Consider the following 23,332-nt stretch of genomic DNA (forward strand, 5'->3'; position numbering starts at 1 on the left):
CTCTCTCTTGCAGCTCCAGCAAGGCTTCAGACTCTACGAAGCAGAAGGAGGGGTGTGTGACTCTCAATAAAATGCAAAAGGTCAGCATAGACTACTGACAGTGCCCAAAGTTGACCACTGGGGGGCGCTTCCAACATTCTGCAGGAAATAGGCCTGAAAGCTTTGGGTCACTAGTTGAGGAAAACCTGTATGCCAAAAGGGGAGAAGTATTTGGAAATTCCTCTAGTTCCTATTTTTCTCTAATAAGAATGGCTGCGGGCTTCCCTGGTGGCGCAGTGGTTGAGAGTCCACCTGCCGATGCAGGGGACACAGGTTCGTGCCCCGGTCCGGGAAGATCCCACATGTCGCGAAGCGGCTGGGCCCACGAGCCATGGCCGCTGAGTCTGCGCGTCCGGAGCCTGTGCTCCGCAACAGGAGAGGCCACAACAGTGAGAGGCCCGCGTACCGCAAAAAAAAGAAAAAAAAAAAAAAAAAAAAGAACGGCTGCATTGCCTCTGCAACATTTGGGTCAGAGAATTAAGGGTCCAAACTTCCAGGGACAGTGCCCACAGAACCACACCCTCCCTTCTGGAAGACTTTGGGGATTCTAAGGGCAGAGTCCGATGCATCAACCTTTCTGCATGTTGCTCTGCCTGAAACTACTATGTGTGTGGTCCTTTCACTGATTTGTCCTGATTTTAGTTCACCTTCAAAACTATGTTTTTGCACCAAGAAAGTTAACCTTGACTTTCTTATTCTTTTGCAAGACTTTGAGGTGCTTGGTGCAATTGACATATATTAGTTCAAACTCTGTTTCTGAACATTGAGAAACAAATGGTAAGTTATGCATTGTTAGGATCCAAACAACCCATGCTTCTTATCATGCATCAAGATGCATCAACCTCTTATTTGAAATTAAAGAGAAAAAACAAGCAACTTTTTTTAAAAAAAGAAAAATAAAGCATCCATAAGTCACCCTCCTTGGGTTTAGTGCTATCCTGTTGGCTAATATGAGCTATTGAAAATATTTTTGGAATGGTCTTCAAATATGATAAGTATTTTCTTTTACTTACTTGATATTTCACTATATAGTTATGTACAGACATGGCCCTTACCATGCAGGAAAAATGTACATTCTCCACCTCTGTGGGACATTGTCAGTTCCCTGGGTCTTATGAGCCAGCAAGTTGAATTTATTAGTCAGCTGTCAGCTCTAACAACATAATTAAAGTGCAAAGAAAGAGAGAAAGCAGCCAGGTCAATTTTTTTTTCATTGTCTGCATCAATATGCTTCATGCCTGCCAGATGCCATAGGCTCAGGTAACAATAACTCTATATCTTTTCTCTTCTTTGAAAGCAGAGGTCTCCCTGAGAAGAGAAGAGGGAGGTAAACATGAGATAGCCCTATTTCTTCAACAACCAACAATCCTGGGAGAAGCAAGGTTGCTTTCCCAGCCTAGGGTAGGAGGACTAACCCCTGCATTTGGTTTCCTGACACAAGGGCTGTTGAGTGGTTGGGTCCATTTCCCATATACTTACAATATTTTCACTCAGAAATGTCTCAAAATTTAAAGACTGAGGAAGAACCGTCTACCAACAGCACACGGAAGGGTGGGTTTTAAAAAGAAAATCCCACTAAACAGCTTTTTTTAAAAAAAATACAATCAACGTTCATAGTGAGGCTAAAAATGGTTTGTGTAAATCAGAATAGATTCCCACATTACCAATGGTGGGGGGCGGTGGGGGGGGGAGGGAAGAAAACAAGCACAGCAAGGTGCAGAGATGATTTTTAAGTATATCTTTTCACTTAGCATTGAAACCCACTCTTCCCTGTAGCACTTTGTGGCCTTTTGTCGTATTCCACAGTTTTGCCGGTGAGGTGCGTGGCCATCGTTTTGCAAAGCCTGCACCTGTCTCTCCAAGGGCCTTGGCTTCCTGGTCTCCACAGCCTCAGGAAGAAGCCCCCCACTCCTCCACCTCTAGAGAGCCACTGGCTGGGCTCCGCAGGGGCACGGCTACTGAGTTTTTAATTATGGAAATGTTACGTACAAATCCACTTGACTTTCAACCTGTCTTCCCTGTCCTGTTGCCTAAAGACTGAAAGAGCAGTTTCAGAACATGCCATTCCTCCAATATAAATATTTATGATGCACTGAGGACCATGCACATGCTGAGGACTGAAATTGCTTATGTGTCGGCCCATCCCTACAGAGGCAGCCTCGGCTCTTCTGGAAGCCTGTAACAAAGGAAATGTAACAGAAGCAGTTAAAACCCTAGGAGAAGACTGGGAGGTGCACCGGGCCAGTAAAGTGCCAGCGAAACATCACAAGCCTTTTCTATGGACCCTCGTCCCCGAGTTCTAATAGAATATGCAGCAGAGTTTCAAATTCCCCTTCTTACCTGCTTCATTAAAATGGCTACCAGCACCTCCCGTCTTATATTCCCTCATGCAAATGTGCCCTCAGCTTTACCAAATATCAATCTCTTCACCTTCCCACCCAAGTCTGAAGCATCTGTCTTCCACTCCAACCAACTGGGCTCCCCTGGCTGGAGACAGAATTCCCGTTTGGTTCCATCATCTTCGGGGGACAAAGGAGACTGGCTTCGTCTCCATCACCCCCGTCCTCCCTGCACTGTGGGAGGCGTGGCATGCACAGTTCTGTCCCTTCTGCTTTCCACGAAAATTCCACCGACTCAGGGCAAGGCTGGATCGTCAAGCTGGGAGCCGAGGTTCAATTTTTAGAGACAGCTCATACAGTGTATCTTCATCTATGATGAGGGCTTTGTCAAGCAAGTACTGAGTGACCTGGAGAAAAAAGGGGAATCCCCACTTTGAGTTTTGTCACAACACCAGTATGTACATTTTCTGGATGGAACCCGACACAATTCAACGTTTTCTCCTAAGCATTGAAATACTTTAGGTAACTAAAAAAATTATGAATATATTCTTACTATAAAAAAAAAAAAATCACACATCTCTAGTCCTCTGTCAACTCCCACCCCCAGGCACTGCCCTCAAGAATTGCCACTGTTATCAGTTGGCTTGTATCCTCCCAGACATTTTTCTGTGTCTTTCTAGACATTACCATGCACTTAACAGAAATCATTTTTTCCTCTTATAAGTGGTATCAAAACGATACATTTTATTCTGCTTTTGTCAAACTAGAAGTCGTGGAGAGCTCCCCATGTCAGTACAAAGAGCTCTAACTGCTGTGCACCTTTAACAGTGTGACATATCAGAGTTTATTTAATGATCTCATATCGATGGGTGTTTGGTGGCTGTCAGTGTTTCACTATGACACAAAGTTACAGTGAAGTCCTTGTTAGCATGTTTCCTAGTGCTCACATGTGAATGGTCCTCTAGACACTGGAAATGAAAATGAAAGGAGAGGATATGGAGATGAACATGTTGGAACATGGGGTAGCTCCATGAAAATATTTCTTTATCTTTACTGAGATATAACAGACATAAGTAAAATTAATAGCTTGATTAGTTTTGACAAATGTAAACACCCATGTAACTTACATATATAGCATGCTAGAGAATAACTCCATCAGCCCAGAAAGTTCCCTCATGCAGCTTCCCAATTGACCTGCTGTCAGAAGCAATCGCTGCTCAGATTTCTACCACCACATGTTCTGTCTGCTCTAGAGCTTCACGTAAATGGAATCACACGGTATGTACTCTCTTGTGTCTGGCTTCTTCCACTCAGCATAATGTTTTGAGATTCATCTATATTGTGGCGTGTTTCAGTGGTTTGTCCTCTTCCATTGCTGAGTAGTGGGTCCAATGTATAGATGTTCCACAATTTGTTTATCCATTCATCTATTTATGGACACCTGGGCTGTTTCCAATTTTTGGCTATTATTAAGAAATGCTATAAACATTTTATACAAGACTTTTAATGGGCATGTTTTCACTTCCCTCTTGGATAAATACCTGGGTCATAAGGTAGATGCATATTTAACATTTCAAGAAACCTCCAAATGACACAGTTTTTCCAAAGAGGTTGTACCGTGTTACTCTCACCAGCAGTGTATAAGAATTCCAGTTACTTGGTATATCAATTTTTAATTTTAAAACGTAATATAAAATGACCTCCAAAACTGTTGTACCTATAGTACATAAGAGCACCTGTTATCCCATACCCTAACTAATGTTTGCTGTTATCAATATTTTAAAAATTTGTCTTTCTGATAGCTGATAATGATGCTTCATAATCTGCATTTTTTCTTATTAATGAAGTTGAACATTTTCCAAATATTTATTTGTTTCTTCTTCTGTGAGTTACCTGCTTATAGCTTTGCCAATTTTCCTATTGAGTTGTTTATGCTTTTCTTATAGATTTATAGGAATACTTTTATTCTGTCTCTTTGTTTTAAATGTTACAAACATTGTCTCCTAGTCTACTGCTTGTATTTTGACTTTTTAAACAATTGCCCTTTGTCATATAGAAGTTTTAGATTTTGATTCAGCAAAAACTTTATCAAGCTTGTCTTTTACAGATTTTGCATTCTGTGTTTAGGGTCTTTCAAACCCAAAGGTCATGAAATTTTGTCCTATATTTTATTTAAATAATTTAATATTTTTTAATATTTAAGTAGTGAATTCATCTGGAATTTATTTTCGTGAATGGTATAATACAGAGAGCCAAAATTCCTATTCCATTTATACAATGGTCAGTTTCTTTCTGGCGCTTTCTTTAAACGTCTCCTTTATCCCATATTAGATTTTCATATAGACAAAATCTGCATCTGGACTTTATCCTGCTCCATTGAGTTTGTATTCCTGTGCCAATATAGTCCTGTTTTATTCAGTACAGTTTTAGTGTCTGTATCTGGTAGGGTAAGCTCTCCCTTACTCTTCTTATTTTTCAAAAAGTCCTTATTTTTTCTGGCCTATTAAAGCTTCCTTATGAGTTTCATAATAAGTATGTCAGGTTCCATGACTAATAGGGATAATTGGCTGTGAGTTATATGGGAATCTTCTGTCTCACCTTCTCAATTTTTCTGTAAAGCTAAGATGATTCTAAAAAATAACGTCTATTAAAAAATGAAAAGAAAAGAAGGAAAGAAGGGAGGGAGGGATGGAGGGAGGGAGGAAGGAAGGAACAAAAGTAAAGAAAGAAAGAGGTAATAAAGGCCAGTTATGGTTGGGATGGAGAGAGGAAGGGGGTATAAGACGTGATATGAATCTTGAAAGATGAGTAGGGACCACATAATGCAAGACTTTTTGGACATATCAAGATTTTTTTCTTTCCTTATCCTAAGAGCAAAGGGAAACCAATAAAGCAAACAACTTCCACTGTGTGTTTCAGAGAGTTCTATCTGGCTGTAAATTTGTAGAATGGATTTGCATTCTGTAGACCAGGTAACAGATATTGGTAGTTTGGACCAGGGGTGGTTCCAGCTCCACAAGAAATACAGGATGTAAAACAGATAGAATTTGATGATGAATTGATATTCTTTTTGCTTTCTTTCTTGTTTTTCTTACTCAGAGTTACCAAAGGTTTGTCTGTTTTATTGGTCTTTTCTTTGAGTCAGCTTTCGGTACTATTGATCTACTCTACTGCTGTTTCCAATGAATTAATTTCCCCTTTTTTCTTCATTAAATTCTCTTACAACCACACAATATTACCTTTGGCCGATGGTCTATTCGATAGGAAGTCTGCTGGAACTGGCGTATCTCTCTGATGATGTGTGATATCTGACAGAGAAACAACAAGAGCAAAGCCTAAGTACTGCCCCTGTGCTGCAGCACATTCTTCTGGAAGCCCGTCCCAGAGAAGTCAGTCCCTTCCTCCAGTGAGGTATCTGGAGCCCTGTCCCATCATGCTCCAGGCCCCAGGGCTTTCTTGTTCCTTTAATGAGCCACACAAAATGCTAACAGCAAGGAAATACTGAATTCACCATCAGGGAAACAGCTGGCATGGGGCGGCCTCAGGTTCAGGAGTGGCAAGCCCTGGGTGCTAGTGTCCATGGGCTCCTTGCTTCTAACTTGGTGCTTAGAACCCAGCTGTCCAGCAAGAAGCCTCAGCACCTGTCTATCACTGGTCAGTCCTAGAAAGTCATCCCTAGAGCTTTATTCCCTACCCTCTTTGTCCAGACTGCAAGCTGAAATGGACCTGCGAAAACCTCCTGAATCAGCCAACATCAGGTGTCCACCACCAGTGTCCACCACCTCTTCACCTCGAGCATAAAAAGCAGTGACCTTCCATGATGTCGCCTCTTCTCTGTAAGCCACTGATGTCACTGAGACAGCCTGATTGTATGAAATTCTCACCTACCATTCTCATCTTGGAGAAATTGACGAGGCCTTCCTCAGTAAAGTTTGGTGTTCCTTCTTCAATAAACGCCAGGTCTGTCAGGTACATTCCCAGATAAGGAACAGCAGGGGGGTTACAACTGCAAGACCAAGAGGTACTGTTGTCATGCTCATTCCCACAAGTGTCCACTTACCTCCCCATTTAAAATAAATAGGAAGCAAATGTGCTGCTCCCACCCTGAAGAATCAAGTTTTTAAATTCCATTTTCAGAAGCACACTTATGATATGCAGAGTTTTAAATATGCCTCACAATAGAATATGATACAAAATTACCGCCCATGCTTTACTATGTGTTTGAGACAATGGTATTTCAAACAACGGGATGTCTTACAGACAAATACTAACGTTTGCTAGCGAGACTTGCTTGCAGTATTTATCTGCATTGGCCACACTTCTCTGAGGGGTAAAAGCATGTAGGAAAACCCCATGCCCTCACCTCATTAAAGTGCAAACATTCAACCTTAAAGAAGTGGGTGGAAAAAAACATCAATGTAATTAGAGCTTGTAAAACTTGTTTTCTGTTTTAGTTAGTACTTAAATGTTTTAGAAGGTATAGACTTAATTAATATGACAACTACATGCTAAAGTGAGACCTTTGCTGTTTGGAAGGGGGATGAACTTGTTTTTCTCAAGGAGTCTAGAGGCTGAGAATATGGCCTTTTGATCCAGAGTGAACTGGGTTTGAGTCCCTGCTTGACCACTTACTAAGTGATGCAGGCCAAACTCTCTGAACTGGAGTTTCCTTGTCTGTAAAATGGAGACAATAAAACTTATCTCTTTAGTTTGCTGTGAGGCTTAAATTAGACACATCAAGCACTTCACATAGAGTCTGTCATTTAGCAAGTATTCAGTGAACAGTTCTTGTGCTATTGTTGTCACTGTTGTTACTATGAGTCTTTCTTTCTCTCAGGGCAACACAGGACAATATTTTCCACAGTAAGGCAAGTATGTGCAGTAGATGATAAGAAAACAAGTTGCAGGAGAATACATTTTATTCTCTCTTTCTCTCTCTCTCTCTCTGTCTCTGTGCACATGTGTGTGTGTGTGTGTGTGTGTGTGTGTGCGCGCGTCTGTAGAAAGAGAGAATGATCCAGCAATAAAAGGTCAAAAATACATAACAATAATCAATAGGCACTGGAATATTTAAATTAAAAAATCACAGGAGGGCTTCCCTGGTGGCGCAGCGGTTGAGAGTCCGCCTGCCGATGCAGGGAACACGGGTTCATGCCCCGGTCCAGGAAGATCCCACATGCCACAGAGCAGCTGGGCCCATGAGCCATGGCCGCTGAGCCTGCGCGTCCGGAAGCCTGTGCTCTGCAACGGGAGAGGCCACAACAGCGAAAGGCCCGCGTACAAAAAAAAAAAAAAAAAAAAAAAATCACAGGAAATCACTGTGTTTAGATTAAGAAATACCAAGTCAAGAAACTCTTTATAGTAAAAGAGTTTTATTTACACTTTATGTGGTTTGATTTACTATGGTGATATTTTCCTCTTATTTGGAAAGCTCTGCATACCACGAGTATGTCCATAAGCTATTTACTTACTGTATCCACAGTATTCAAAATGAAAAGGGAAATCAGAAAAGCACCTATGTGATGGAAGTTGTTCCCATTTGTTTTTCTTTTCAAGCCAAAGTAGGAGGTAAGTGACTATTTGTACACTATAAAAATTATATAAACATGTTTGTGAATTATGAATAACTTAATAATTAAGATAGACATACTTTTTAAGGGTTTCTCTGAGATTTTTAAATCTTCCTTCAGATGAAATAGTCTTCTGAAGCTTGTCCATTAGAGCTTTTGTCTAGAAAGAAACAAATAACTTAGTATGTCATGAAAATATTCCTATGGTTTGGTAAGGTGGTAAGTTACCAAAAGATGCTCAGTTCTCTTCTACAGTGGCAGTTACTGATACCTTTGCCAGACTATTGTGATGTGATATGACTTTCAAAGTACAGAGGGGGGCATTATATTTAAATTTAATGTTTAAAAAAAGGAGGAAGAACACGTAAAGAAAAGTGACTACACTAATCATTGAGCCAAAAAGAGAGAAAATGTGTAGAAAAGAAAAACTGTAATGCACAAGAAACTTCGGAACTTAAAGAACTGAAAAGCACATGTTGAATAGGGAATCTTAAAGAAGTCTTGTGTCAGGGAGTTTTCATGATGAATCTTTTCGACTGTTAATTTCCAAGTCATCAAAGCACATATTCTGTGCTTGGCTATGGACTGACCAATACCGACTCTGATGAAATGTGACATGTGTGTGACAGGATAATATGCTCTTTGTATCCAGTGCCTAATGGCTGAGGCCACCACCGCGTTAGAGGGAGGCAAAACCCAGCCATGACCAAGGGGTCAGTGTCCAGCTTTTGGATTCTGATATAGCTGTTTGAAGCCCACTTTAAAAATACTATTCCATAAAGACGCAGACGTAGAGAATGGACTTGAGGACACGGGGAGGGGGAAGGATAAGCTGGGGTGAAGTGAGAGAGTGGCATGGACATATATACACGATCAAATGTAAAATAGATAGCTAGTGGGAAGCAGCTATAGCACAGGGAGATCAGCTCGATGCTTTGTGACCACCTAGAGGAGTGGGATAGGGAGGGTGGAAGGGAGACTTAGGAGGGAGGAGATATGGGAATATATGATTATGTATAGCTGATTCACTTTGTTATACAGCAGAAACTAACACAACATTGTAAAGCAATTACACTCCAATAAAGATGTTAAAAATTTTTTTAAATAAAAATAAATAAAATAAAAATACTATTCCAATACCCATTCATCATAAAATCTCTCAAAAACTAGGGAAGAGAAAGTAGCTTCCTCAATTTTATGAAAAGCATTTATAAAAAGCCTGCAGCTAACACCATCCTTAATGGTGAAAAACTGAAAGCTTTCCCCCCAAGATCAAGAACAAGGTAAGAATGTCCTCTCTTACTATCCTATTCAACATAGCATTGGAAAGTCTAGCCAGAGCAATAAGGCAAGAAAAGGAAATAAAGGCATATAAATTGGAAAGAAAGAAATAAGATTGTTCCTACTTACAAGTGACATAACTGTCTATGTAGAAAATTCCAAGGAAACTACAAAAAAGCTCCTAGGGCTAATAAGTGAGTTCAGCAAGGTTACGGATACAAGACCAACACAAAAAAATCAATTACATTTGTATATACTAACAATGAATGTGTGAAAACCAAAATTAAAACCACAAGAACATTTAAATATCTCCAAGGAAAATGAAATATTTAGGCATAAATCTAACAAAACATATACAGGACTTGTATGTTGAAGATTTCAAAATGCTGATTTAAGAAATCAAAGAAAACCTAAAGAAATTGTGAGAAATACTGTGTTTATGGACTGAAAGACTCAGTGTAGTAAAGATGTCAATTCTCCCTAAATTGATTGGTTTAGTGGAATTCCAATGGAAATCTCAGTAAAGTTTTTAAGACATAGTTTTTATCCTAAAATTTATATGGAAGTCACAGCACTTAAGGTAGTTAAAATAATTTTGAAACAGAAGAATAAAGTGGAGGAATATAGAAAGAATTCTCAAATCTCAAAGGTAAAAAAAACAAACAATCTAATTAAAAAATGAGCTGAAGACATGATTAGGTATTTTGCTGAAGAGGATATACAGATGCAAACAAGCACATGAAAAGATGTTTAACATTATTAGCCATTAGCAAGTGGAAATTAAAACAATGGTGAGATTTCAAAATGGCTAAAATTAAAAATAGTGATAACACCAAATGCTGACAAGAATGTGGAGAGGGCTTCCCTGGTGACGCAGTGGTTAAGAATACGCCTGCCAATGCAGGAGATACGGGTTCGAGCTCTGGTCCGGGAAGATCCCACATGCCATGGAGCAACTAAGCCCGTGAGCCACAACTACTGAGCCTGTGCCCTAGAGCCTTCGAGCCACAGTTACTGAAGCCCGCACGCCTAGAGCCCATGCTCTGCAACAAGAGAAGCCACTGCAATGAGAACCCACGCACAGCAGCGAAGACCCAATGCAGCCATAAATAAATAAATTTATATCTAAAAAAAAAGAATGTGGAGAAACTGGTTTACTCATACACTCCTGATAGGAATGTAAAACGGTACAGCCTCTCTAGAAAAGAGTGGAAGTTTCTTATAAAACTAAACACACAATTACCATATGACCCAGCAATCGCACTCTTAGGCATTTATCCCAGAGAAATGAAAACTTATAGTCACATAAAACATATTCATGAATGTTCATAGCAGCTTTATTTGTAATAGCTGAAACTGAAAACACCAAGATGTCCTTCAAGGGGTGAATGGTTAAATGAAATGTCATATCTATACCAGGAAGTACTGTTCAGCAATAAGAAGGAGCTAAGAATTGATACATGTAACAACTTGAATGGATTTCAAAGGAATTATTCTGAGTTTAAAAAAAGGCAATCTCAAAATGTCATATACTGCATGATTCTATTTATACAACATTCTTGAAATGACAAAATCACAGAGATGGAAAACAGATCTGTCGTTGCCAGGAGTTAGGGAGGGAGAGGGGGGAAGGTGGCTGGGGCTATAAAAGGGTGGCAGGAAGGATCTTAGTGATAGAACTGTTCTGTATCTTCACTCTGGTGGTGATTACATGCATCTATCCCTGTAATAAAGGCACACTAAACACACACACACACACACACACACATGCACACACACAAATGAATACATGTAAAGGTAATGAAGTCTGTATAAGATTGGTGGATGGTACCAATGGTTAATTTTGTGGTTGTGATATTGTCTGTAGTTATGTGAGACGTTACCACTGGGGGACACTGGGTATAGGGTGGAAGGGATTTCTATTATTTCTTATAATTGCATATGGACCTACAGTGATCTCAAGATTAAAAGTTTTTTAAAAACAGTTTTTATAAAAGCTGTGGCTTTTATTTGCAAGGTCCAGGCTTTATTCACAGAAGAATTTGCCATTTCTAGAGGCCAAACTTGGGATTCTTAGAGCATTCCATTTTTACTAAGGAATGGGGGGAGGGGATAAAAGATATGACTTAGGCTTGGTTTCTTGCTACATAGGGAGGAATTTAAAAGGCTCGGAGACAGCAAAGAAAATAGAATAGAGTAAGAAGCAATGTCTCTGAGAGGGGCTTAAACCCTCAGAGGGGGCAACAGAAACCAGACAGCTTTGAGGAAATGTCAGCAGAATATATGCTATTCTTCCTGCCTGAAACCCCTGAGGTGGGCGCCCTGAAGACACCCTTCACCAACTTTGGGTGGTCACAACAAGGCAGGCACAGTGGTCTGTGGAAGAAGGATATGCAGAGAGGGCCTGGCATAAACACTCCTAGCCTCTGGCGCCCATGGGACATGGAGGAGCCTAGAAAGTTCCCCCAACACCCTTTGAGAGGGTCAAGTGAGTTATCTAGTAATGAAGAATTAGCCTGCCCACTAGGGATCAGCAAGGGGCACCACAGCCTGTAGTAGAGGTAATACACACCCCATCTCAGAGAATCAGCAGAGCCAGTGAGAGATGAATGGGAGGTGAGGTCAGCCAGGCTCCCTGCGTGCAATAACCATGCCATGTTCCTGGCAGGGTAGGTTGACCATTTGAACACCAGGCACAGGCAACTCACAGCGGCTTGTACCCAATGACTAAACTGCCAAAGACTACAGCAGGAGGCCAGTGGGTGCACACAGCCTTCCACAAGCCCGGAAAAGCCCTCCCTAACACCCACTGACACTCAGGGGGAAGAGCAGGGGGGAAATGGTGATGTCACTTGAATCCTGAAATTATCTGAAGGAAAAAGTAAGCGTGAACAAGCTAAGTCCAATTAAAAGAAAATTAAGAAGTTATATTTCTTCACATTCAAGTCATTATGCCAAAACTTTACTACCTGAATGACAAAGAAGAGGTGACCATGGAGGGCCTCTATCCCTGGTCTTTGGCCCTAAGGCATTTGTACCTTTGAGGGAGAAAGAATGGATCCACGGACATCACTGTGCTCGCTTGGAATCAATGCGCCCTCCCTAAATGATTCAGGGAACACCTCCTGACTGTCAACCACATTGTCTGAAGTTGTCCCCAGATATGTTATAATGAGTGTTTTGGTTTGTATTTTCTTTTCTAAATTAACCATTTAGAAACACATATGAGCAGAATCAATTAAGTGGTAAGAACACAGTAATTACCCACCTTTCTTTGGCAATGGAGCTGCACATTTCAGCTAATTATTTCCTAATCAGTAATATTTATCCTGGCTCTGGTCTCCCAGTCTCTCCTCCTCGCGGCAGCGGGAGGTGTCGCCTGCTGATGCTCACCTGCTTGGACACCTTGGCCCAGGTTTTCTTCAGCCGGTAGATAGCACTTCTGTTTAAGGCTGAGGTGATCTCCAGCACGCCGTTGTAGTTGTGCAGGCACCGGCAGATGTCCGCCACGGCCACCCACTTCTCAATTGCGTTGGCTCGGGAGCTGACATCCGCATAATTCATGATCTGGGAGGCCACCAGGTTACTCATCTGAGACAATGGAAAAGCCAAGAGAGGGCAGCTAAGAGCCAAAGCAATTCATGCAGGCACGATACCTGAACTACCTACAGAAATGTCAGCAAAGCAGGTGTCAAGGGATGCGAGATCATGGTCCATTTAGATATCAACCTTCTGAAGAAACTAAAGTCTGTAATGATAACAATAACAACAGACGAATGAACACCTGCTCATCCTGAGTGAAGAGCGGGGTTGTTTGGGATCAGCTTGTTGGGGGAAGAGGTGGTTTTGCTAATCAGTGACTTTGATGGAGGAGTCATTTCCAATAATTATTGAGAGAATGGCAGAGAACGAGCTAACCCCTGAGGAATGGCAACCTTTGCAGATCAGGGGTTTCACTTCTTGGGGCCTCTCCCAATGTTCCTTGGGTCCCAACGGTGTGGGGATATTCACTCTAGGAAGCCTCAGTTATCACAAAGAAAACACATTTCCTCCCAATCAAATCAAACTCTAACCTACCAACTCTCAAACCAGAAACACTTAGGTGCACAAGAGAGAACATTTTCATCTTATCTTGCTGAATTTTTTTTCCACCAGCAGTTAAAGGGACCTATAGTTTCAAGGCTAAGCACTGCAATTCTATTAGTTAAAGCCAAGAGAAAAAGAGGCAACTTAAGAAGCTCAACACTTAGAATATGGAAAGGAAAAGACTAGAACAGGATTGATTACTAATAAAGGGAATCTGGGGTCCATAATCTTATATCCATATATCCAAATATATCCTTATATCCTTATATCCAAATCTGATGAGTACACCAATTCTTTGATAATTCCATAGGTATTTTAAATCTCACAGGGCCTCAGAACTATCATTGTGCATATTTATTAAAGAAATTATTTTGTACTGAGCACCTAGTAAGGACCATTCTTTTAGGTTGTGGGAACAGGAAAAATAAATAAATCAGTCTCCCTGACCTTAAGGCACTGAGCCTGGTTGGGTGGGAAGGTGAGGAGAGGCAGACAGAAACAAGTAAATACCACAAAGCGAAATGCAAAGCTAGGGCTGTGGGGGGGGCGGTGGTGGAGCTTGAGAAATAGAGGCAGCATGGGGCAGGTGGCCTAGTACAGAGGAGAGAGATTGTGCCTGCACTGAACCCTGAAGTGTGAGGAGAAGCTAGCTACTGCTTCCCATCAAAGTAGAGGAGTGTCTGCAAAGGGACAGAGGGGGAAGGCGTGGTGGCATGGAGGATCTGGCAGCTGTCTGAGGAGCACGGGGGTTGGTGAGAGACAAGGATGACAGGAGGCAGGGCTCCTGTAGGCCAGGCTGAGCGGCTGGGGCCGTATTGTGAAGGTGAGAGGAAGCCACTGACAAAATTTCATCAAAGAGATATAATTAGATGGGCCTCCGAGAGAAGTTATTTCCGTGCCATTGTGTGAAGAAAGGGTTGGGTGTCAGTGAGATGGGGGTGGGGAGATAGTGAGTTAGGAGCTCCCGGAGAAAAGAATGAAAGGCCAAATCAAGATTATGGCAGTGGGAAGGGAGGGGAAAAGAAGAGTCTGAGATGTGTAGATTTAGGGTTCACTAACGTGTTGAGGGGTGAGCGAGGTGGAGAAAGGAGAAGAAGGGGTCGAAGATGACCTCTAGATTCCGTGCTTGGTTGAGTGAGTGGCTGGTGGGGCCATCACCCAAGACCAAGAACAGAGAATAAAATGAAGAAGCAGGCTTGGTGGGTCTGGGAGGAACTCTGATGATGAGTTCCATCTGCAATCTGGACACAGTGCAAGTGGCCACCCAAGTAGAGACATGTGGGTGTGGAGCCTGGGACCGAACCTCTGATTTGAGTGTCCATTTCATCCCAAGTGTATGTACAGCACAGGTAAAAAAGAAAAAAAAATAGGTTTCTTGTGCACAGAAGGGGCTCTGCTTCTCAAAGAGTGGCCCAGACAGGTCATGTGTCCTGTCCTTTAGGAAGCAGTGACATTTGATGCTTGTTATGTAATAACACCTATTCCACATGTACCCTCAGCAAAGCACTGTCTTGGGAATTTGCACTGTTGTTTTGTATTTTGATTCTGGATGACATTAATTTACCTACAGGTTTCCTGGTAGTCTTTTTTTTTTTTTTTTTTTAAACATCATCATTACTCTTTTTACCGTACTTTAGTAGAATTGAAAAGGGAGCCTTCCCTTTGCCGGGATAGGCCTGAAGACATTCCAACATCTGTGGCTCTTCCACAGGACTAAGACCAGTAGGACAGCACCAATAGGGAGGAGGAGGGTATAAAAGCAACTCCATCTAAACTGCTGCAGAAGAGCAGAGGGGGAGATGGACCAACAGCTGGTTACCTCTGCACGCAGTCTCAGCATCACTGTAATTATGCTCAGAGAGGTTCCTTCCCACCCTGGAATGTACTGGGACTGAATGTTCAGTAATAATGAGGAGGAGCTGTAGCAACCCAGCCTTACCATCACCAGTACCACCAGGGGCCAGTGACACAGTGCTGTTAGAACCAGTCAATCTACGACCATGAAGTAATCATGATCATGATAAAAATAATAGCAGCTACCTATGCATCACTGAGCACTTACCAGACTTGTGTACCATCAAATGTGAACTGGAAGGTAACTGGAAGTAATCACATCACTGTGAACTCTTAGAGGATATTTAAGCTTTTTTTTTTTTTAACATTCCATCAGTTTTGTTTAAAAAGTGGGTGGAAGACTTCTTTTAATTTAGAGAAGGCATCTCAAGACCTGATACTCATCTTCCTATAACACTCCCACCCAAGGTTTTATTTTTGTGGTTACTCACATCATTGAAGTGTTGGCTGGTTTTCATAATGTAAGGTGTTCTTTCATTTTTATCCAGCTTCATCCACCCCTGCCCAAGAAATTCTCTGAAAATTCAAAACAAAACACAAAATCAATTAAGTTTTCTAAGGGTGCCCATGATCCTGAATAATTATTATGAATATTATATACATTAAACTTGACATTGCCCAACCCTGCTGCTCCATCTCAATTGAACTTTAGCTCAATTCTACCATTTCACCACTTGATGCCAAAAAGAAAAAGATTCTTCAGTTTCAGCTTTGTCTTATAAATGTTTGGAACCGGGTCCCTATTAGGATCATTATAAAGGCTTCTCTGAAATTGGAAAACAATGACAAGAGGAATAAAGAGCTTAAGTGCTAACTCAGAGACCAAGACCATTTTCCCTGGATCACCTTGAAAAAATCTTAAGCCTTAGCAGAAGGCTTGAAAAATCCATCACTACCAAAAATGTTAATCAAGAACAGCATGTTTTCCTCCACTTTGCTCTGACAGTCTCCAGGAGAATGTCAATTCCGTGGGCAGGGACTTTCCTTTGTTCGCCCCAGAGCCCGGAACAGTACACGTGGTAAGGGCCGAATGAACAAATGCTGGTGTTAGCACTTTGCAGCCCGTTCGTGTGAGGAAGGCAGTTACGGTGGTGGGAGCTCAGCCTGGAGGAAGGTCTGTCTTCTGAATAACATCCCTGCTCCTTCATTTCACTCATGAGTGGGTCACTGGATCACAGCAAGCGAGGGACAATCAAGCTGGAGCATACAGGAGTTATTTTGTCAAGGCATTACCGAAATTAAAATGAAATTACTCTGACACATTCTTAATCCACCAATGTTGACTGAGTCCCTTGACGTGGGTGGTACTGTTCCCATCCTGCAAGGCTGTTGGACACAAAGATGTGCTTTTTCTACGGATGAAAATTGGTACATGTTCACAGCAGCAGAGAGGAGGAGAGGTGAGAAGGGTCCCAGGAAGAGACCACACCAAGGGCAACCACAAAGATTCAGCCTTTGCTGTTTCTCCTCTTCCATACTGGTCATGCTCCCCTCCCTCCTGAATCCTCACTGCACTGGAGGATAGTCAGGAGGTGGGGGGAAGAGGCACTGCACTCCTAACTCAAGTCATCAAAGAGTCAGTGGGTTCATTTGTACGGCCAAGGGGCCACGTTCCTTTTTTCCCCATGTTCATGGATGGGCCTACAATTGCTGAAAGTGGGAAATAAGATAAAATGCATAAAAGAAAAGTCTGCAAGAGCATCTTCCGGCCCTGCCCCTTCTATTGTAGCTCTGACCACCAACACGGCTATGCCTGAGCCTCCATCATCCTGGATGTCCTCTTCTCTACATACAACATGGACCACAGTCATACCTCTTACCCAGCCCCTCCCATACCTTTCATTTAGTTATAATTTCACAGGGGACTTATGCCAACAGTTGTTATTTGTCCACACAAAGGCCTTGTTTGTAGAGCTGCTGATTAGGACAGCAGGAGGGGGCTTAAAGAGCCTCCCTTACTCTGCACACGAGACAGTTAAAAGGCAGTAGTGACATGGATGCTCATTACGTGACAGCGTTCACTCGGCAGATACCCACTCCAAGTGTGCTCTGTGCAAAGCGCTGTCTTGGGAGTCTACGCTGTTCTGGAGTCTCGATGCTCAGCAATACCACCTGCTGATTTATGGACATGGGGGAAAAATTGCAGCAGAATTTACAGAATTTCCCAACATCAGTGTTTCTCAAAGTATAGTCTTAGCTCACGCAGAATTATCTGGGATTCTCATTGAAAATGTAGTTTCCTGGGCCTCAAACCTACTGGAATCAGGATTTCTGCCGGGGGGGTGGCCAGGGGGCGGTACCTAGGGATGTACATTTTGAACAGGTTTCCCAAATGATTTTAGGCACCATGAAGTTTGAGAACCACTGTTATACTGTATTGCGGTTTCTATAACACAAAGATGTGAGAGGACAGAGAACTTCGCCTTCTATGGTAACTGTAGCACATACAGAAACACAAGACTGACCATCCTGAGAGTTCCCAATATTTCTATATAAATATTTCCAACATATAGTGGAACCAAAAGACATTCAAGTGGGACAAAACCAACATAAGACTAAGAGCCACAGCTCTGCGCACACGCATCTGCTGAGGAACAATGTCAGCTGTAAGGCAGCCCTGCTGCTGTGAGGGCACACTCACTCGTAGGGAATGCTTCTGAAAATGATGTGGTCCAGGAGGGTGATCTGCTCAGCCAGCTCCATGGCCGACAAGGTCTCAAAGCACTCGGCCTTCGGACAGTCTGTCTGCAAGAGATGAGGGCAGGGAATGAAACACACTCGGAAGCAAGGTGCCTGCCAGCTCACTGCAGCTGCTTGGAGTACAAAGTCCACCCTAGATTCCAGCTATGAAGAAAATGGCAGAAAGTTCAGAAATAACAGCCGGCATTAACATCATGGACCAACTGCTAAACCCCAAAGCCAAATCTGGTTCTTCTCACACAGTTTACAGCGACAGAATATACAGTCCAGAACCCAGTTATCAGTTATGGGCACAGTGCTTGCCTTTGAGAGGTGAGTCTTACATATAATTGTGCAGGATAAGACCACGGCTGAACTTACCAGTTGAATTATATCCTCCAGTTTTAGGTGGATGTCATCTTGATCATCTTGTGAAAGGGCCCTAAAAAAAAGTCAAAATACCCTCCATGAAAAGAAAATAGACATCCCAGAAATGAAATGACAAAATGCAGTTCAGTTTTCCCTGGGTGGAAGTCGGAGGGCTCCGGTCTGCGAGGCTGTGGAGACGTGAATTGAAGACAGAGGGTCAAGGACACAGGAAGACACACATGTTAAAGGCAGAGGAGGATCATCAAGAGAGCTGACTTATAACACGGAGCCAAGCTGTTACACACAAGTTATAAATAAAACACCCACTGTGAAAGTGAAGCAGAGGGTAAGCTGGTGCTTTGCGTTACTGAGCGGATCTATGCCACGAATCTGGGTGCCTTGTGTTGCTATCAGTCAGGTTTCTAACAGGCCTAAGTGTCCAATCCACAATCCTCCAGCCCCTACCCTGGCCCCTCCCTGCTGATGCTGAGGCAGAAGATGCAGGCATAGGTAGACCAGAAGCTCAGGGGGGTTCCTGGGTAGCAAGAGTTCAAACAATACCAGGTAGAAAGCCAGCAGGTGAACTCTTCCCCTTTGCTTCCCAGATGGGCTTTCCTGAGACACATTTGGTACTGTGTCCCCACATGTGGTGTTATTCAGCTCTCAGTAAATATTTTTTTCGATCAGTGACAAATGAGTAACTGAATACATAAGTTAAGGTGGGTGCTGGTTCCAGAGTGACAGTGATACTTTCAAGTCCAAGAGAAGTTCAGGGTCCAGGAAAATTAACCTGATTATATAACTTGCCATCTGGACCAAACACTTCAAGTGTCCTAAAATGAAGGCATAATCACATATTAAAAGTATTAAAATATTTAAACAGTGCCCAATCATGTAGCCTGTCTGCTGGAGGACACTAGTTTTAAAAAGCAACAATGATGTGATGTTCTATTGTGTTCTGAGTTGATAAAAACAAAACTATCACCCTCGAAAATACAAAATCAACTGAGGAGGGTAATTGTATGCTCATTACATGCCAGGCATGTGCTAACCATCTGACACACACTCTCTCCTATATCATAAAAAATCCCTATAAAGTAAGCATTATTATCTCCATTTTATAGATGAGGAAACAAAAGCTCAAAGAAATGGACTAACTGGCCCAGGGTTCGGTCCAGTTTGCTTTCCTGTTGCTCTTGCTTGTCATGAGCAGGCTTATGAAAGGCACTACTTCAAAGGTTCAGCCTAGAACACACACCAGAAAAGGTCAATTCCTTTTCCTCCATCTTCCTTCTCTCTAACAAAAGTTCTTGGCTGTTTACCCGGGAGCAGAATCCTTCTAGATCACAGGAATGGCAATCCTCTTGTCTGCAATTAGCCGTATCATTTGTGAGAAGAAAAAGTCACCATATGCTAAAGGGAAGATTAAGGTGAGGAAAAAATAAGTAAACATAACTCTTTCTCCAAAGACTGTTACATCACACTTAAGGGTTAGACACAGGGGAAAAGTGACTCTTTCCCAAAGCGCATGTCATCCTTTCTACGGTAGCCTGTGTTCTTGGAGAGAGATCAGTGGCCTTATAACTCTGTGTACCCGTGGAAAAGATCCTTTTTATGAGGCTGGGCAATATTCTTAGCTTGGAAAGAAATGGTCCAGAAGTTATTTCGCTTCTATCAAATGTTTCTCTCCTCAACGATCTTACGCTAATGTTCCAAGATACATCTGGTCCCATTCAGTTACCTCACATTTCTCTCTTCAAAAGAGTCTGCCCTGTAAATCAAAAGAAATGCTATCTCTTTCGAAAATGTCCCCTTAGAACAAAAGTTCTTAATCCTAGAGTATCACTAAATAATCTCTAGAGGTCCACAAACTTTTAAAAATGATATGCAAATGTTTGCATATATTCATATGTTCATTTTTCTGAGAGGAGACTGCTTCCATCATATTCTTTTGGGGAATCCATGACCCCCAACAAGGTTAAAAATAACTATAGAAATGTACACTCTGCCATAAAATGGCATGTGACATTCTGTAAAATACAAAAGATTTTCAGTATTATTATTAAGGAACCAGCTCCAGAATTTGATGCCCACCCATGAATTCATTAGTGATGGCAAGTCGAATTCTTTTTTCTTTTTTTTTTTATGCTTATAGTTACAGTTTTATTCTAAAGGATATAACTCGGGAACAGCCAAGTAAAAGGAAGAGATGCATAGGGCAAGTCGAATTCTTAAGGTAGATGTGACCCGAGGAAATAGCTCAGAACAATATAGAGATGTGTTTAATAAACGAGGATGATCCAGCTGTCAAAAAAACACTTCGCACCAAAATTAAAAGTGATTAGAAAGTAAAAAACTAAATTGATGACTAATTATCTCTGAAGGCCTTTTCAAGCCAGGAAAGGAGGTGAACAAAATCCACCTAGTAAGAGAGGTAGGCCCCTGACTCCAAGTAAGAGTAGGAGCAAGACGTCATTTTGGTGTAAAAGTTCTAATGGGTCTGAACAAAATAAATGCTACGCCTAAACACCGACACGTCAAATATTCTTGACCTGTAACGTGTAAACATCCACAGTGAGTACCTCAGCTGGATGTATCAAGTACCTTAGCTGGATACAATCGCCTGGATTTCCTTTGATTCTGGTAAACTGATTCGATTAAACCAAGCAAAACATTTATCCGGGCCTGTTCATTTGAATACCTGGTTTATTGTATGAAGCAATTTGAAGAAAGTAGTTTTTCTTCTACAAAAATAAAGGAGTCTAATGCTGCTTGGGGCTGTGTGAGGTCTGTGGGTCCCCTTTTCATGACTGAACCCACTCCAGTTGACCATCCAAGAAGTCAATCATTGTTTCTTTTCATTCTATGGCATGTTAGTTGTCTACAAAAAACACTATACTGCATAGATTCAGAAGCCAGCTGGTCAGACAACGTTGGAGGGTTGTGGTATTTTAGGAATATAAAAATCTTGAGCAGAGGTTTTTATTCACAAACAGGGCCACAAACTACCTATGCTAATTAAACTTCTTCAGCATAAAGTAATCCCTGTGACACTGTGTAAGGAGGGGATGATTCATCATAGAAAGCTTTCACTTTACTGCATTAATGTATTATGTGTTTAAATATATGTGTCATGTTTATATCTCACTGTTATATGACTTGAATGCATCTAAATCTTTAACATCGGGACTGTTTTTTTTTTTTTTTTTTTTAATCTCTCACAATCCTAACTTGTATTCGAAGGGAGGTGTGTTCAGAAACGTTCCCTTCAGATGTGAAGGCCTCTCTAACCCTGGTCCAGTTCCAACAGAGGATGGATTTGCTTCTAGTCTTCTGACTACCTTAGAGTTTGATGAATACTCCAGGATCCTGGGTTTTCCCCACATGTATCACTCATTATGATCAATTTAATATTTATGCACTTATAATGCAATACCAGATTAAAAACTTAAAAGGAAACGGGATTATGCAAATTCTATAACTAGAAAATGTCCCCTTCAAGTATAGAAATCATGTAGTCTTAAAAACAGAGCCAAGAGCAACTGGCCTCTGTCCTCGAATGGGCTGCTTGCTTGCTACTGTGACGGGCTGGCCTGGGCCCATGGCATGGCCTGCCTCAGACTCTTCTCCTCCCTACCTTGTGAATGGTTTAATCTCATGTTTCTTCTGGGACCTGCCAGACCACCTCTTCCTTCCCATGCTTTCTCAAGCATGACTTTCCTTCCTGCTGGGCTTACTGGAGCCCATTGCTACATATGCTCTGGTACTATTTTTTTTAAAAAAAGGCAGATGTCCATGAATGCATGGAAATGTTTAATACTAAATTCTCTTGGTTTCAGCTGAAAATAATTCCCTGTTTGTTTTCAAATTAAGAAATGAACTAACAGGAAAATCTTTATAATTTTCAGGTTGTTAAATAATCCTTTTTATTTCTGTGTCTTTCTCATATACCCCATGATTTCTTTTTTTTTCATGAAGAGATTTCATGAATGATAACATTCCTTCAGTTGATGGTTCTGTCTAGGTCTTACTTCCTACTCTACTTTCTAATCATTTTGACATGATTTTTAAAAACACACATTTCATACATATAAACATAAGTATCGGATATGTAAAGTTATCAACCCCCCTAAAAACTAATACACGATTTATTCCTCCTATAAACACAATCTCATGTGCTGGGATAGGGACTCTCATACATAGTACAAGTGGAATGAATTACTTGGTTGGAGAAATTCAATCAAATATCAGTTGTCTTCTTGTACCAGGGGGTATTTTTTGTTGGTTTTGTTTTGTTTTCCACAAATCTATTCACTGGCTTGTTGGGAAGATAAGTTAGTGCCCCAGGGACTCAGCTGATTCAAACTCTGACTCAGGGTCTGGCTGTCTGCTCAGCTGATGGGCTGGTGACCCCACCGGTATCTGTCAGCTTTAGTTGACATGTTCAGGGCTAAACAAAGCCTTGGTTTTGTTTTGGCTTCATGGGAAGAAAGATGGTGAGAGATGGGAGAATAGGTGGGATAGTGTAACATCTATTCCCTGCTTGGCTCTGCAGGTGGCTTTCGAATTCTTACGGTGGAACCAGGTAAGATGTGAAAAGAGCTGTTTTCACGAGAAAGAGACTCTGGGTTGAGTGAGGCTGCTCTGGGACCCAGGTGGCACAGGGACAGGGCAGGTGGCATCTTTCTCAGCTTTTTGATAAGGAAATGGTGGCTTCACAAGACTGCCAGGCAGCATTCTCCACAGAAACCGTGCTGGCACTGAAAGGTCTCCCCCTCAAGTAGCCTCAGGGCGGTGAGCTTGAATAAAGACGCTGAGGCAGGAAAATGACTGGGTTCATTCCTGAGCACATATTTCTTGAGACTTTCAGAATACTTGGAAGACTCTGCAAGGGACTAGAATTCTGGGTGGGCAGCTAAGGGGCACCCCACCAGTGGAATTGCTTTTTGATTTGTTTTTTATTTCTTTTTTTTCTTTTACAATATAGCAGTAAGTGGGTTATGACTATGGGGGTTTCTTTGGTAAGAATTTTATTGAGATATAATTCACATACCAAACAATCCACCCATTTAAAGTGTATATATATATATATATATATATATATATATATATATA

General features: G+C 41.7%; 1 protein-coding gene across 1 annotated transcript in view; it reads right to left on the minus strand.

Moving 5' to 3' along the window:
• Positions 1 to 392: 392 nt before the first annotated feature.
• Positions 393 to 23,332, minus strand: part of LOC113617674 (ras-specific guanine nucleotide-releasing factor 2-like) — a 53,889-nt gene continuing 30,949 nt past the window's right edge. Inside the window, exons 4-11 of the mRNA XM_027101256.1 lie at positions 18,230 to 18,290; positions 17,811 to 17,914; positions 15,601 to 15,685; positions 12,623 to 12,820; positions 8,029 to 8,108; positions 6,267 to 6,384; positions 5,618 to 5,686; positions 393 to 2,785 (exon numbers count right to left, since the gene is read on the minus strand). Coding sequence (XP_026957057.1) covers positions 2,693 to 2,785; positions 5,618 to 5,686; positions 6,267 to 6,384; positions 8,029 to 8,108; positions 12,623 to 12,820; positions 15,601 to 15,685; positions 17,811 to 17,914; positions 18,230 to 18,290 — 808 coding nt within the window. The 3' untranslated portion in view covers positions 393 to 2,692. The remainder of the gene's footprint in view (positions 2,786 to 5,617; positions 5,687 to 6,266; positions 6,385 to 8,028; positions 8,109 to 12,622; positions 12,821 to 15,600; positions 15,686 to 17,810; positions 17,915 to 18,229; positions 18,291 to 23,332) is intronic.

This window comes from Aethalodelphis obliquidens, unplaced genomic scaffold (assembly GCF_003676395.1).
Source record: "Aethalodelphis obliquidens isolate GAN/ISIS:26980383/991018 unplaced genomic scaffold, ASM367639v1 scaffold4, whole genome shotgun sequence".
NCBI classification, from domain to species: Eukaryota; Metazoa; Chordata; class Mammalia; order Artiodactyla; family Delphinidae; genus Aethalodelphis; species Aethalodelphis obliquidens.